This window comes from Engraulis encrasicolus, chromosome 5, assembly GCF_034702125.1.
Source record: "Engraulis encrasicolus isolate BLACKSEA-1 chromosome 5, IST_EnEncr_1.0, whole genome shotgun sequence".
In the NCBI taxonomy this organism is placed as follows: domain Eukaryota; kingdom Metazoa; phylum Chordata; class Actinopteri; order Clupeiformes; family Engraulidae; genus Engraulis; species Engraulis encrasicolus.
The window spans coordinates 11,024,575-11,037,908 of NC_085861.1; the positions used below are offsets into that span (position 1 = coordinate 11,024,575).

At 45.6% G+C, this 13,334-nt stretch overlaps 1 protein-coding gene across 2 annotated transcripts in view; it reads left to right on the top strand.

The window, feature by feature from the left end:
* pi4kb (phosphatidylinositol 4-kinase, catalytic, beta) overlaps positions 1 to 12,848 on the top strand; it is a 27,910-nt gene extending 15,062 nt beyond the window's left edge. Inside the window, exons 4-14 of one of the 2 annotated variants that reach the window (XM_063198677.1) lie at positions 650 to 709; positions 2,331 to 2,558; positions 3,824 to 4,051; positions 5,101 to 5,210; positions 5,630 to 5,734; positions 6,278 to 6,401; positions 6,973 to 7,086; positions 7,581 to 7,732; positions 9,754 to 9,886; positions 10,823 to 10,943; positions 11,773 to 12,848. In XM_063198677.1, the coding sequence (XP_063054747.1) occupies positions 650 to 709; positions 2,331 to 2,558; positions 3,824 to 4,051; positions 5,101 to 5,210; positions 5,630 to 5,734; positions 6,278 to 6,401; positions 6,973 to 7,086; positions 7,581 to 7,732; positions 9,754 to 9,886; positions 10,823 to 10,943; positions 11,773 to 11,954 (1,557 nt within the window). In that variant the 3' untranslated portion in view covers positions 11,955 to 12,848. The remainder of the gene's footprint in view (positions 1 to 649; positions 710 to 2,330; positions 2,559 to 3,823; positions 4,052 to 5,100; positions 5,211 to 5,629; positions 5,735 to 6,277; positions 6,402 to 6,972; positions 7,087 to 7,580; positions 7,733 to 9,753; positions 9,887 to 10,822; positions 10,944 to 11,772) is intronic. The other variant, XM_063198678.1, reaches the window with a different exon arrangement.
* The last annotated feature ends 486 nt before the right edge of the window (positions 12,849 to 13,334 follow it).

Here is a 13,334-nt window from a genome sequence, read left to right on the forward strand (position 1 = left end):
CAGAGTGACGTTTATAGTGCCTTTCCACTGCTTTGAACACTCGAAGCGCTTTACATTGTATGCCTCACATTTACCCATTCAGACTCACATTCACACACTGGTGCCAGTGACTGCTATCCTTCCCCCAGGAGTAATATAGGGTTATATTAAGTATCTTGCTCATGGGCACATCGATTGGGTCAGGCATAGCGGGGCTCGAACCTGCAACCCTTGCTGAACAGGCTCCTATACCACATGAGCCACCACCGTCTTATGAAGATCAACACTGACTGATGTTCACCACTCCACCACTTTGTTAATAGTTGTATTTTATGGTGATGACACACAAAACCAGCTGACTTGACTTTGTATGCTCTGATGTTGAAATTAAACGTTGCTTTGTTCCACCCACGCTGCATGTGAATTAACAAGAGCACGCTTCCAGCATTAACTGTGCACTCTGTGTGTTTTGTGCTGTTTTTTGTCTCCTTGTCTTTCTACACTCCCTGCACCGACCTCCCCCCCCCTCACACTTGTGTGTTTAATCATCACAATCCAAATGTCAAATCCCTCATACCCCCCACCCTCTCCATTGTACCCCTACTCTCCTCTCTACACCCGCACACCCCACCCCTCTCCCTGCACCTCACACCCCTCACCCCCACCTCAGTCATCTCTTTCCCAGGATCTGGCTTCCAGCTCTGACAGTCTTGAGTTGGAGTCTGGTACAGTAAGTCCTCTTCTCTCTTCTCCTCCCTCCTCATCCTCCTTCCTTCCTTTCTCCTCCTCCTCCTCCTCCTCCTCTCGTCCTCTGTGCCCCCTTTGAATGTTGTCCTGCCTGGCATTGTGGGATGTTGTTGTCTGTTTCCAATGGTTTCTTTCAACATTTTTTTTGCCTGTTTTATCAGACATCTTTTTTCACTTTCTGTTAAAGGGCTCCTTTGAAAATTTACAAGCATGAAATCACATCTTTTCATTTGTAGTCATAAAATTACCTCGGACACAGTTTGTTACACAGTTCTAAAGTGCCTTAACAAACCAAGCAGTAATGCACACTTGGCAGTTAGCCTGAGTTGTAATGCTGTATAAAAGCTGTGATGACATGCTTGTTAAATTTATGGAAATAAATTGTGGATTATTTTTGTTCTGTCTGTGTATTTTGAAAAGCTCCAATCACTGTCTTGAATCCAATCATATCTTTTTGGAGTTAAGTAGGTTTTTTGGGACTTGGTTTGACCTTTGACTCATCTGCCCGTTCTGAAAGGACTGCGGAAATTTCAGCATGCTAAGTTTATAAATGGCCAGCCGTCATTTAACAAATCATTTAACTGTGACGGTCGGCTCTGCTGCAGATGGGTCAAAGTGTTGCTCATATTTTCCATCACTCAAGACGAATGAACTTCCTTCTTGTCAAGTGTGCAATTGCATGGGGGGGAAAAAACAAACAAATAAATCATCATCGGTTATCTTGCATTGGAAAAACACTCAACCTAGTTCACACGGTATTCTCACTAAAGGTTTGTCAGCACGTTGATAAGAGAGGGTCCAGTGGTCTAAAGGGCGGCTGGGCCTAAAGCCTTGTTTAGACTCCTCCTTCAATTGCAGGACATGAACTGTCAGCAGGGGGTGGCGGTAGATCACGCACTGAAACAGCCACCACGCACCCCTCTTTAAGACCTGAAACGGCCCCTTGCAGCGCCCAACGTATATTTCTCCCAGACGTGTCCTGAAACTGAAGGAGGAGTCCAAACAGACCCTAACGCAGGCCTTCCTCTTTTGATTTTGGCATGAAAGGGGCACACTACTGTCTGTCTCTCTGTCTCTCTGAAAGTCATGGAATTGGGGAAATGTCTCCATCTAGTGTTTTAAACATTTCTCAGAACTCTTGTCAGTGTTCTGACTGCCTTGTTCTCCTTTTGGACTCCAGTGTAAACATTATCATCACCTGTGAGGCTAATGTGTTAATGGTGTAAATATGTTTTAATGGAGAAAAGGTGCTGGTGTGAGTTCTGATGTGGTGTATACAGTTCATGTCACTTTACAGACTATTCCCATTATGACGATATTAATATACTGCAGTCTGCCCACATTATCAAACTCTTGGATATAACCTGCTTACTGTAAGATTTCCCACATAAGACCTTACTTATTCACTCCCTTATAAACAATTAGCCCTTATGCCAAATGGAACAATACTTCTTTATCTGTTAAATCAAGGCATCTAATTTATGACAATGTTACGGTATGTGTGTGTCAAATCCAGACATCTAACCTGTCTCTTTCTCTCCCTGTGCCATCTCCATGTCACTCCACATCACTGCCCCCCTCCCTCATCCCCCCCCCTCCACCAGCCGGTGCGCCTCACGCCTCAGAGGGAGTTCATCAAGTCCCTGATGGGCATCGGCAAGCGTCTGGCCACGCTGCCCACCAAAGAGCAGAAGACGCAGCGCCTCATCTCCGAGCTCTCGCTGCTCAACCACAAGCTGCCCGCGCGTGTCTGGCTGCCCACCGCCGCCTTCGACCACCACGTGGTGCGGGTGCCACACACGCAGGCCGTAGTGCTCAACTCCAAGGACAAGGTGGGTGTGGTCATAGATGTGTATAAGACTTCTATGGGCGTGGTGCAGCGCAAGAAGGGGTGCTGCTCAATGAAGTAGGATGATGATGATGATAATAAGATATAGTATAGTATAGTATAGTATAGTATAGTATAGTATAGTATAGACCAGGGGTGGGGAACCTTTTTCATTCGGGGGGCCACTTCAAATACCACCAAGGGGCGTAAAAATCCTCCGAGGGCCATACTATGAACGCAAACCAGGATTTCCCCTTGCACTTTAGGCTTATATTGAAGGCAGCCGCCTTTAAAACAGACCCCACCTTCTCTAGGTCCCCTGCTGAATATAACTTAATTGTATGGAAAATGTAATTTCTATGATTCATTTACGAAATATTTCATATTTCATGTGAAGCTGCCAAGGCGTCATAGTGTCCCAGCTGCCGCAGCGCCCTTACTACTCGCAACCAGCCCTGGCAGGGGGCTCCCCTAGGTGGCCGCTGGTCTCTGCCTGAGGTTTCTTCCTGACTATAGGGTTTTTTTTTTCTCAGACCTCACTGAGCTTTTTTTTCCCCCTTACAAACTATGAATCAAGCGAAAGGGAGTTTTTCCTCACCCCTGATGCCACCAGGGTCCGCACCTGAGCGCCCAATCTCTGTGTGACTATCTATGACTTATGATAGGCCCAGCCACTATGGACCTTACGCATCTAAGAATCCTGGTCCTAACCCACGTTGACCTTATGGCTCTACAATCTCTGTCTATCTCTTCTTCCTCTGCCTTCCTGCTATTTCTGCCTCTCCTCTATACTTCTCCTTTTAAATCTATCTCTAACAATGTTTTTTTCCCATTTGTTAAGCACTTTGAGTTACATGCCTTGTATGACACAGTGCTATACAAATACAATTATTATTATTATTATTATTATTATAACATTAAAATGGTATCGGGGGCCAGATGAAACGGCCCTCGAAACATAGGTTCCCACCCCTGGTATAGAGTAGAGTGAGAGAGGGATTCTGTATAGTGCTTCTTTCAGGTGATCAAGTCATGAAAAGGTGGGTGGAGTGGAAGTAGTGTGTGATGATGTGGCAACATCCCCCCTAATGAAGTAGGATCATGATTATGATAATAGTGGTGTGCACTGGTACTGCCTCACAATTTGATTCGAGTACGATTCGGGAGGTATCGTAATCATTATCGTATCGTAATCTTTTCTTCCTTGTCTTTTCTGACAATTCAAACTCTTGACTATAAACGTCCCCGCTGTGTCTCTTCTCTCTGCAGGCTCCGTACTTGATCTACGTGGAGGTGCTGGAGTGTGAGAACTTCGAGACTTCCAACGTGCCCGTGCGGATCCCGGAGACGCGCATCCGCAGCACACGCTCCGTGGAGAACCTTCCCGACTGTGGCGTCACACCGGAGCAGCGTGCCACCAGCTTCTACCCGGTGCCCAACTACGACAACGACGACGAGGCCTGGTCTGTGGACGACATAGGAGAGCTCCAAGTGGAGGTTAGTGCTGGATGACGAATATAGTATACAGGAAAGTAGAGAAATGGGAGAACAGGGGTGCATTTCTCAGTCATAGTTGCTAACTATGTTAGCTACTTTGTTGTTTGCAATGCAATTTCCCATTGGCAACTACCCAAGTTGCTAACTAGTTAGCAACTACGCTTTTAAGAAACACACCCCAGGGTTGGTCTGTGGACGACAATCCTGGGGTGCATTGCTGGAAACTGTTGTTGCTAACTACAATAGTGACTTTGTTGGTTTGCAATGTAATTATCCATTGGTAACTACCGGTACCCCCGTTGCTTACTGGCTAACAACTATGCTTTTGAGAAGGAGATAGGTGTGTGTCTGTGGGTGGGTGTAACAACTCTCATACAATGCTGTGATGAGGAGATTCATTTGTCTGCTGTCATTCTCATTTTGTTCGTCTGTGTATTTGTTGTGGTTGCTGTTGTTGTTTGATTACATTTAGTACAAAAGTCGCATTCTCAGGTGTAATTGTTGTATTTTATTCTAGTGGGTTAGCATGACAGCTGAGAGTGTGGCTTTTCTACTAGATAATATGAACTTTGCTGTTTGCTTGCACCCGAAGACCTTGTAAGAAACAGTTCGGAGTTGAGCTCACTTTCTAAAAAAGTTGTTTGATTATTTTCAAGCCGTGGTGGACAAAGTAAAAATAAAAGTAAAAGTACTTTCGTGGTGTAATAATTACAACAGTAACACATGGTATTACATAGCTGTTGCACCGTTTACTCCATTTTACCTACATATTGAGATAGACTTTGTTATGACTGAAAAACAATAAAAACCTAACAAGGACCCACCACATACTCAACCCAACCTGTGCAGAGTCAGCTTATCGTAAGACAAGTACATTGGTCTACCTTTTACTCAGATAAGTTACCTGTGTTGGAAAGAAACTGTGTTTCTTTTTTTTTAACTTTTACTTTTACTTTGTCCATCACTGTATTCAAGTGACTGAGCACTGTCCATCTTCAGTTTAGTGTTAGTGACTTGCTGATCCTCATGTTCTCTCGTCTCCACCGCAGTTGCCTGAGATCCACACCAACAGCTGTGACAACATCTCCCAGTTCTCAGTGGACAGCATCACCAGCCAGGAGAGCAAGGAGCCCATCTTCATCGCGGCAGGAGACATCAGGTACATCAACATACAGTACACCACACCACCATATCACAGGGCAGTCATGGGTAAGCGGTTAGGGCATTAGACTTGTAGCCCAAAAGTTGCCGGTTCAAATCCCAACCCGCCAGGTTGGTGGGGGAAGTAATTAGCAAGTGCTGTCCCCCATCCTCCATGACTGGGGGTTCAACTTTATTTAGACAGGACAGTGAAGAGTGGGACAGGAAACCAGTGGGACAGAGAGACGGGGGAAGATCGGGAAATTGCCCGGGTCGCCCGCATAGCAGTCCAGTGCCCAGCCGACTAAGCCACGGCTGGGCCTGTAAACAATTCCTGAAATAACAGAAAGTTGCTTTGAATGGAAACGTCAGCTCAGTGTAATGTAATGTGATGTGTATTTACATATGTATGTATATTATTTAATGTGTGTTTTGCAGGCGGCGTCTCTCGGAGCAGTTGGCTCAGACGCCCACCACCTTTAAAAAGGACCCTGAGGACCCCTCCGCAGTGGCACTCAAGGAACCCTGGCAGGAGAAAGTCAGGTACCCATCCCACATTTGGATTTAAAACAGAGAATTATGTATTTATTTATTTTTAACAAGTTTTTGTGCTTTGGATGTGCTGTTTGCATGAACAAAAAAACGAACGTTAACACTTTTAAATAACGTCCTATTCACAGCTTTATAAACACTTTATAAATAATTAACTAATTATCAACAAAATGTTTATAAATGGGTAAGAAATACTATGCTAACACAGCAGACACAGCGCAGTCGCAGCGGTCCTGGAAGTTTCTCCTCCAAAGACCAGAGGGTATGAAACCACATAAAAGTCACACAGTAGAAGTTAATTCCCACTCCACTGTGCTGTCATAGTTTGGTTATTACTCATTTACAAACATTTGTAAATGCTTTGTTAAAATGTTAATTGTTATTAAATGTTAATAAAGTTTTTATAAAGCTGTGAATAGGACGTTATTGTAAAGTGTTACCAAACAAACAAACAAACAAACAAACAGTGTTTTGGTGGTGCTGGTTTTCACTACCTCTACTGATTCTATGTGTGGTGTTGTCTTATGCCTGCAGGCGGATAAGAGAGGGCTCCCCCTATGGCCACCTCCCTAATTGGAGACTGCTCTCCGTCATCGTCAAGTGTGGAGACGACTTGCGGCAGGAGCTCTTGGCCTACCAAGTGCTCAAACAACTACAGGTGAAACTTCACGTCCATACATTTGATTATTATGTCAGGAAACATGGACTTACTGTATTTCAATAAGTGAAATATCACATCACATGTTCCATATCCAGTGGTGTAGTCTACGTAGAACACAGGTATACACAGTATACCCACCTGAAAATTTCAGAGATTTCAGTATACCCCCCTAAAATTGATTGATCCATTATTTAGAATGGCACAAATATAAGAATAATAATAGCACAAATATACGGTATACCACTGATATATACAAATATACCCACCCCATCAAATGCTCAAATATACAGCATACCCACTACAAAAAAGTAGACTACATCACTCATATCAACTGTTGATTTTCCATAAATGTGAGAAAAAATATATTTGGTTTATCTGTCACTCTTTGGGGCTGGAATTGGAACTGGTGCACCCTGGTGCTTCCATCTATTTTGGAAACCAACAGGATGGAATGACTACCGTAGTACTAGTGTCCACAATGCCCAGAACGGTACCAGTTAGTTAACATAGTCAAGAGATGTGTATTTCTGACATGGCGGGTACTCTTCCTCTGCTTCTGTTATTGCAGTCGATCTGGGAGCAGGAGCGCGTGCCGCTGTGGATCAAGCCCTACAAGATCCTGGTGATCTCATCGGACAGCGGCATGATCGAGCCAGTGGTGAACGCCGTGTCCATCCACCAGGTGAGAAACAATAAAAAGTAACACAAGGCTTGTGTCATAAACTGTGTATTGAGGATGAAAAGGATTAAAAACAAGCCTGTAGATAGATATCAGCTGGAGCCTAGGCTATTTTCAATGTCTCCAGCAGCGATGCACAGTTCACACGATGCCCTGTTAATAACCAATGTCCTGTTAATAACTGTAAAAGTCACTTCGGATAAGTGTCCTCTAAGTGTAATGTAATGAATGAACGCCTTTATTGCCCCAAAGTCGACAATTTCAGCATTATACAAAGACAAGGCTAAAAAAACAAACAAAACATGCAGAGTAGATTCAAATAAAACAATTCTGGCAGTGGGAATAATAACATAAAATAGAAATAATTAAAAACCTATGTACATTTATTATTATAAAGTTAATCTGTCTGAACTGTACGAGTAATGTGATGTGATGTGATGTAATTTAACGAGTGATGTAATGTAATGTAATGTAATGTGATGTAATGTGATCCCCAGGTGAAGAAGCAGAGCCAGATGTCTCTGTTGGACTACTTCCTGCAGGAGCATGGTAACTACACCACCGAGGCCTTCCTCACCGCACAGAGGAACTTCGTGCAGAGCTGCGCCGGCTACTGCCTCATCTGCTACCTGCTGCAGGTCAAAGACAGGTGAGCGCCGTCAGAGATTTTCGTAGTAGAGTAAGATTATTCAAACTCCGCCCACCGACTGCAAAGGAGTGTGCTCAAGTCAGTCCCTCCAGGATTTTGCGCTGGGATTTTGTGATTTTTGCGGTCAAAATGTCTGATTTTGTGGCGGCATTTTCTCATTTTTTGCAAAACCACAATCAGTCTAAGCAGGCTTAAGACAAAAGAGAGAGAGATTCAGAAACACACTTCCTATATAGGCCTAATAGAATAATAAAATATTGACAATAATAAAATATTGTCAAAAACTGCCAGAGCGTCTTATAAGCCAGTGCGTCCAATGTGTAAAAAAAATCATGGCCGCGACACTCATAAATCTCTGTCGATATTTTAGAACGACTTCGGGGGAAAACGGGACTGCGCGTTATGAAAAAATACTTGTGGGTATAGCCTACCAGTAGGCTAATGAAGAGCGTCGCGGGGTACAGTAGCCAGGTTGTATGCAAGCGTTACAATGTCACCTGTTGGAAGACGCGTCTCTCTCTCTCTCTCTCTCTCTCTCTCTCTCTCTCTCTCTCTCTCTCTCTCTCTCTCTCTCTCTCTCTCTCTCTCTCTCTCTCTCTCGTGCTCGTATTGCAAGCTGTTGCATATTAGGCTATTTGCTTGATGCAAAGTTGTGATGGCATACACGCTCTCCTTGACATGGTTGTGTGCATGGTTGCATGGATTCGCAAGACTTTATTGCAATAACACAGTGAAAGCGTGGAAGGGCCGTTCACTTCCTATCTCGGTGTCCTTGACTGAAACAAGTTGCAAAACTCAACACTTCCGATCGAATCCTTTGCGATCGGCACTACAGTGATTGTTATCAGAAGGGTTGTGCCTACGCATAGACATAGACCCTTAAATTACAAACATTAGCGAACATTGAAAAAAGATCAGACAACGACCGTCGGGTAGCATGCTCATGAAAGCGACAGGGGAGAGTGGAGAAGTTGCGCAAAAATGTAGCCTAACGTAAGATGTTTGCTACTGTGCGACAGCACCGCCACTATTTCATGACTGCATACACTTCTTCGTCATGGATAAATGGGCAACAATATTTTTTTCCAGCCAGGATTGCACTGAAAAGTAGGCTACTGCTGTTAAAGAAAGGTCACGGATGTGCAGCACCGACGCCTGCGTGTACTGTATGCGTGAGGGAGGGGAGGAGAGCGACACGGAGCTGCTGAGATGAGGGTCGCGACTTGCGAAATAGCAGGCAATTATTTTTCAATGTTTCAGTGACATATTAACAAAAATGCTTCCTATTGTTTTCGTCTGCGGTGGTATTGTAGTCACATTTTTATTTTTTGACGAAAATATAAATCAATAAACTTCACAGAATGTTGAAGGGGACAAAGGGGAAATTTTGCGGGAAAAATGCGGCTTTACAGGAATTACGTGGCGTCGTGAAATTATGCGGAATATCATTGAATTTGCATGAATCCACGCGATCGCTGAATCGCGAAAAACTGGAGGGACTGTCAAGTGCGGTTTCCTAAGGGGGCGTTGTCCCCTCCTTTTTCTTCTCTTTCTGTGGCATTTGGTAACTGCTTGCATAAGATGTGCACTACCGCCATCTACAACACCAAGGGACCTCAATTTGTTCTCAACCTGAAGTCTCCAGAGGTCTCCTAAAGGGGCACTCCCCTGACATCACATGGATCCAGGAAATGCATGGGCTTGATGTATCCACTTGACCATTCTTTGGAACAGTCATGGTTACTCATCTATGTACAGTGTATGCCCAAAATGAAGTGGCGGGGATATTATGGTCTGAACCCGACCTCTGCTGCTGATAGGTCATGTTTCATGAACGCAGACAGATTTTCAAGAAATCATGAGTGCAAGTGCTGGTTGCATTTTGGAAAAATGATGAAGATGGCAGTAGCCTTATGTAAAAAGCCAAGGTTTGGGGGGGTTGGGGATATACCCCAGGGGTAGACGGAATAGGAAGCAGATGGAATACTACACTAATTCCTCCTTTATGTTCCTGGTTTTAGGCATAATGGGAACATCTTGCTGGACGCTGAAGGACACATCATTCACATCGACTTCGGCTTCATCCTCTCCAGTTCTCCCCGGAATCTGGGCTTTGAGACGTCAGCCTTCAAACTAACCAGCGAGTTTGTTGATGTGAGTAGTAGCTTTCTTCCAGAGTGGTATACTAAGAAGCTGGTTCAGGAGTAAACCAGGTTAAGTTAAGAGGTAAATCCTGAGGTAGAGCCTGGAGGACTTCACCTGGTTTACTCCTGAACCCGCTTCTTAGTTTAGGCCCCAGGATTGTAGACATTATCTGCAATAAGGCTCAGCTACCGGTAATTTTCATTGTCTGTCGATTTTCATGTCTGTCCTGTCTCACTTCCTGTCACTCTCCTTTCTGTCCTGTCTAAAGAAAGGCATAACCCCCCCCGCTATAATGAGTGTTGCGTAGTTTGGATCCGTAGTCGTGAGATGAATAGCTTGTTGACATGTTTGAATGAATGAATGAATGAATGAATGCAGGACTCTAAATTAACACCTGCCAACCAGCCAAATGCTGGTCAAATTTCAGTTTGGCTGGTAGAAAAGACCAACTTAATAGCCATTTTGACCCATTAGGGCAGACATGACAACCTCAGGCCCGGGGGCCAAATTTGGCCCGAGGAGTCATTTTATTTGGCCCACGAAATAATTTCAAATGTGTATTATAGTTGGCCCACATACACCATTAATGTATAGTGTAACAAGACTTGAACATGAAATTTGGATGTGAAGACACATTTGAACTACCGTATATGATGGGCAAGAGTGTGTGTGAAATGTAACTATGAGTATGAAGTGCATGTGCCCACAATTTTTGTCCAGTTAAAAAAATAAATGTTGAGTTGGGCCCGCAACTTTGTTCCAGATTTTGATTTTGTCCCTCAGTCAATTAGAGCTTGACATCCCTGCGTTAGGGAGTGTGTGTTTGGCTGGTAAGATTTTAACACCTATTAGCCATTTTGGCTGGTGATGAAAAAAGTTAATTTAGAGCCCTGAATGAATGAATGACTGTGAATGATCCTCATGGTGTATCCTGTGATCTGGTAGGTGATGGGCGGTCTGGATGGAGACATGTTCAACTACTACAAGATGCTGATGCTGCAGGGCCTCATAGCTGCCCGTAAGCACATGGAGAAGGTGGTCCAGATCGTGGAGATCATGCAGCAAGGTACACATCCTCATCCAATCTTCACAAGAGTAAGAGTATGCACATCCCACCTCTCTGGGGCCAGGTGCAGGACAAAGGCCTATCTGATAGTGGAAAGAGTAGAAGTCTGCACACTGTAGCTCAGCTTTGAACATTTATTCAGGTCCTACAACATTTCGAGTCCTACAACCCTGACCCTTTATTGGGAGGAATTTGGAAAAACGGGCCCTCAGGGACTTTTAATTGAGTATCCCTGGAGTAGAGGGTATACACGGTCCTGTACTCACATCTTGTCTCCCCATCTCTCGCTCTCCTCTCCGCATCCCTCTCTTCTCTCCCCGTCTCTCTCTTCTCTCCCCGTCTCTCTCTCTCCTCTCCCCGTCTCTTCTCTCCCCGTCTCTCTCTCTCCTCTCCCCATCTCTCTCTCCTTTCCCCATCTCTCTCTTCTCTCCCCACCTCTCACTCCTCTACCCATCTCTCTCCTCTCCCCATATCTCTCTCCCATCTCTCTCTCTCTCGTCTCCCCATCTCTCTGTCTCCCCATCTCTCTCTCTCTCCTCTCCCCATCTCTCTCTCCTTTCCTGACCTCTCTCTCTCCTCTCCCGGTATATCTCCTCTCCCCATCTCTTTCTCCTCTCCTCTCCTCTCCTCTCCTCTCTCTCCTCTCCTCATCTCTCTCTCCTCTCCCGGTATATCTCCTCTCCCCATCTCTCTCTCCTCTCCCCATCTCTCTCTCCTCTCCCCATCTCTCTCGCTCCTCTCCCCGTCTCTCTCTCCTTTCCCCATCTCTCTCTCTCCGCTCCCCATCTCTCTCTCCTCTCCCCATCTCTCTCCTCTCTGGTCTCTGCAGGTTCTCAGCTGCCATGTTTCCATGGCTCGAGCACCATCCGCTACCTGAAGGAGCGTTTCCACATGAGCCTGACTGAGGAGCAGCTGCAGGTGCTGGTGGAGCAGATGGTGGACGGCTCCATGCGCTCCATCACCACCAAGCTCTACGACGGCTTCCAGTACCTCACCAACGGCATCATGTGACCGCCGCGTCATGTGACTTCACCAACGGCATCATGTGACCGCCGCGTCATGTGACCTTGTCATGTGACCGCTACATCATGTGACCTCTTGTCATGTGACAGCCTCGTCATGTGACCTCTTGTCGTGTGACCTCCACGTCATTTGACCTCTTGTCATGTGACCTCCATGTCATTTGACCTTTTGTCATGTGACCCTCACGTCATGTGACCCTCACGTCATGTGACCTCTCGTCATGTGATCTTTTGTCATGTGATCTGACCTACCTTCTGCTTCTGGGGCCGACCGGACCTCACCGGACTGGACTGGACTGTTGTTGTCATCGGGGTGCCGGGTGTGGGGGTCGGAAAGGTGGAGATGGAGGTGGATGGAGAAGAAGCAACTTTCTCTTGACTTGAGCCGGACTTTGACTCCTCTTAGAGTTGATGGGTGATAATGGACCACAGTGAGCACAGGACTTGTTTTGTTTGTTGTTTATTTGTTTTTGTTTGGTTCTTTTTTAAGCAAATGAAAGGCGGCACCACTTGCAATGCAAAAGACCACTCCTCTTCCTCCACATCCTTTGCCTCCTTTTCCTTCTCAAGATGTTCTCGCTTCCCTCAAGACCTCATCTTTATGACTCTGAAGTCAACACACACACACACACACACACACACACACACACACACACACACACACACACACACACACACACACACACACACACACACACCTACCTACCTTTTTCCTTTGTGTTTCTGAGTTCTCGAGAGCCAGCTAGACTGATATCTTAGCTCATGGATTTTATACCCTGACTGAAGAGGTCTCTGCTGTGAAGTTCAACTTTTTTTTCATTTCAACCCCCGCCCTACCCCACCCCATTTCTGTTCCTGTAATTCTATCATTGTGTTTAATTTCTCCTTTTGTCGTTGTCTTTTATTTTTTGTGCTATTGTTTATGTGTATTTATTTGTCTGCATCTGCGTCCTGAGGGGTCTGAGTGACTCCTGTGTGTGTGGTTGTGGTCCTCCTCCTCCCTCTGTGAAGTGCCTCAATGAAGCAGCTTCAGGAGGCCCCTCTGCCCCCCATGTACACAACCACACCCCCCAACATGTACACAGCCAACCCCCCCCCCCCCCCCCCCCACCCACACCACCCACATGTACACATCCACACCACCCACATGTACACAAGCACACCCCCCAACATGTACACATCCACACCACCCACATGTACACATCCACACCACCCACATGTACACAAGCACACCCCCCAACATGTACACACCCCCCACATGTACACATCCACCCCCCGCCCCACACACACACACACATGCACACATACACCCCCCCCCAACACAGCATCATCTGGCTGCTATTCACACACACACACACACCCAGTCTGC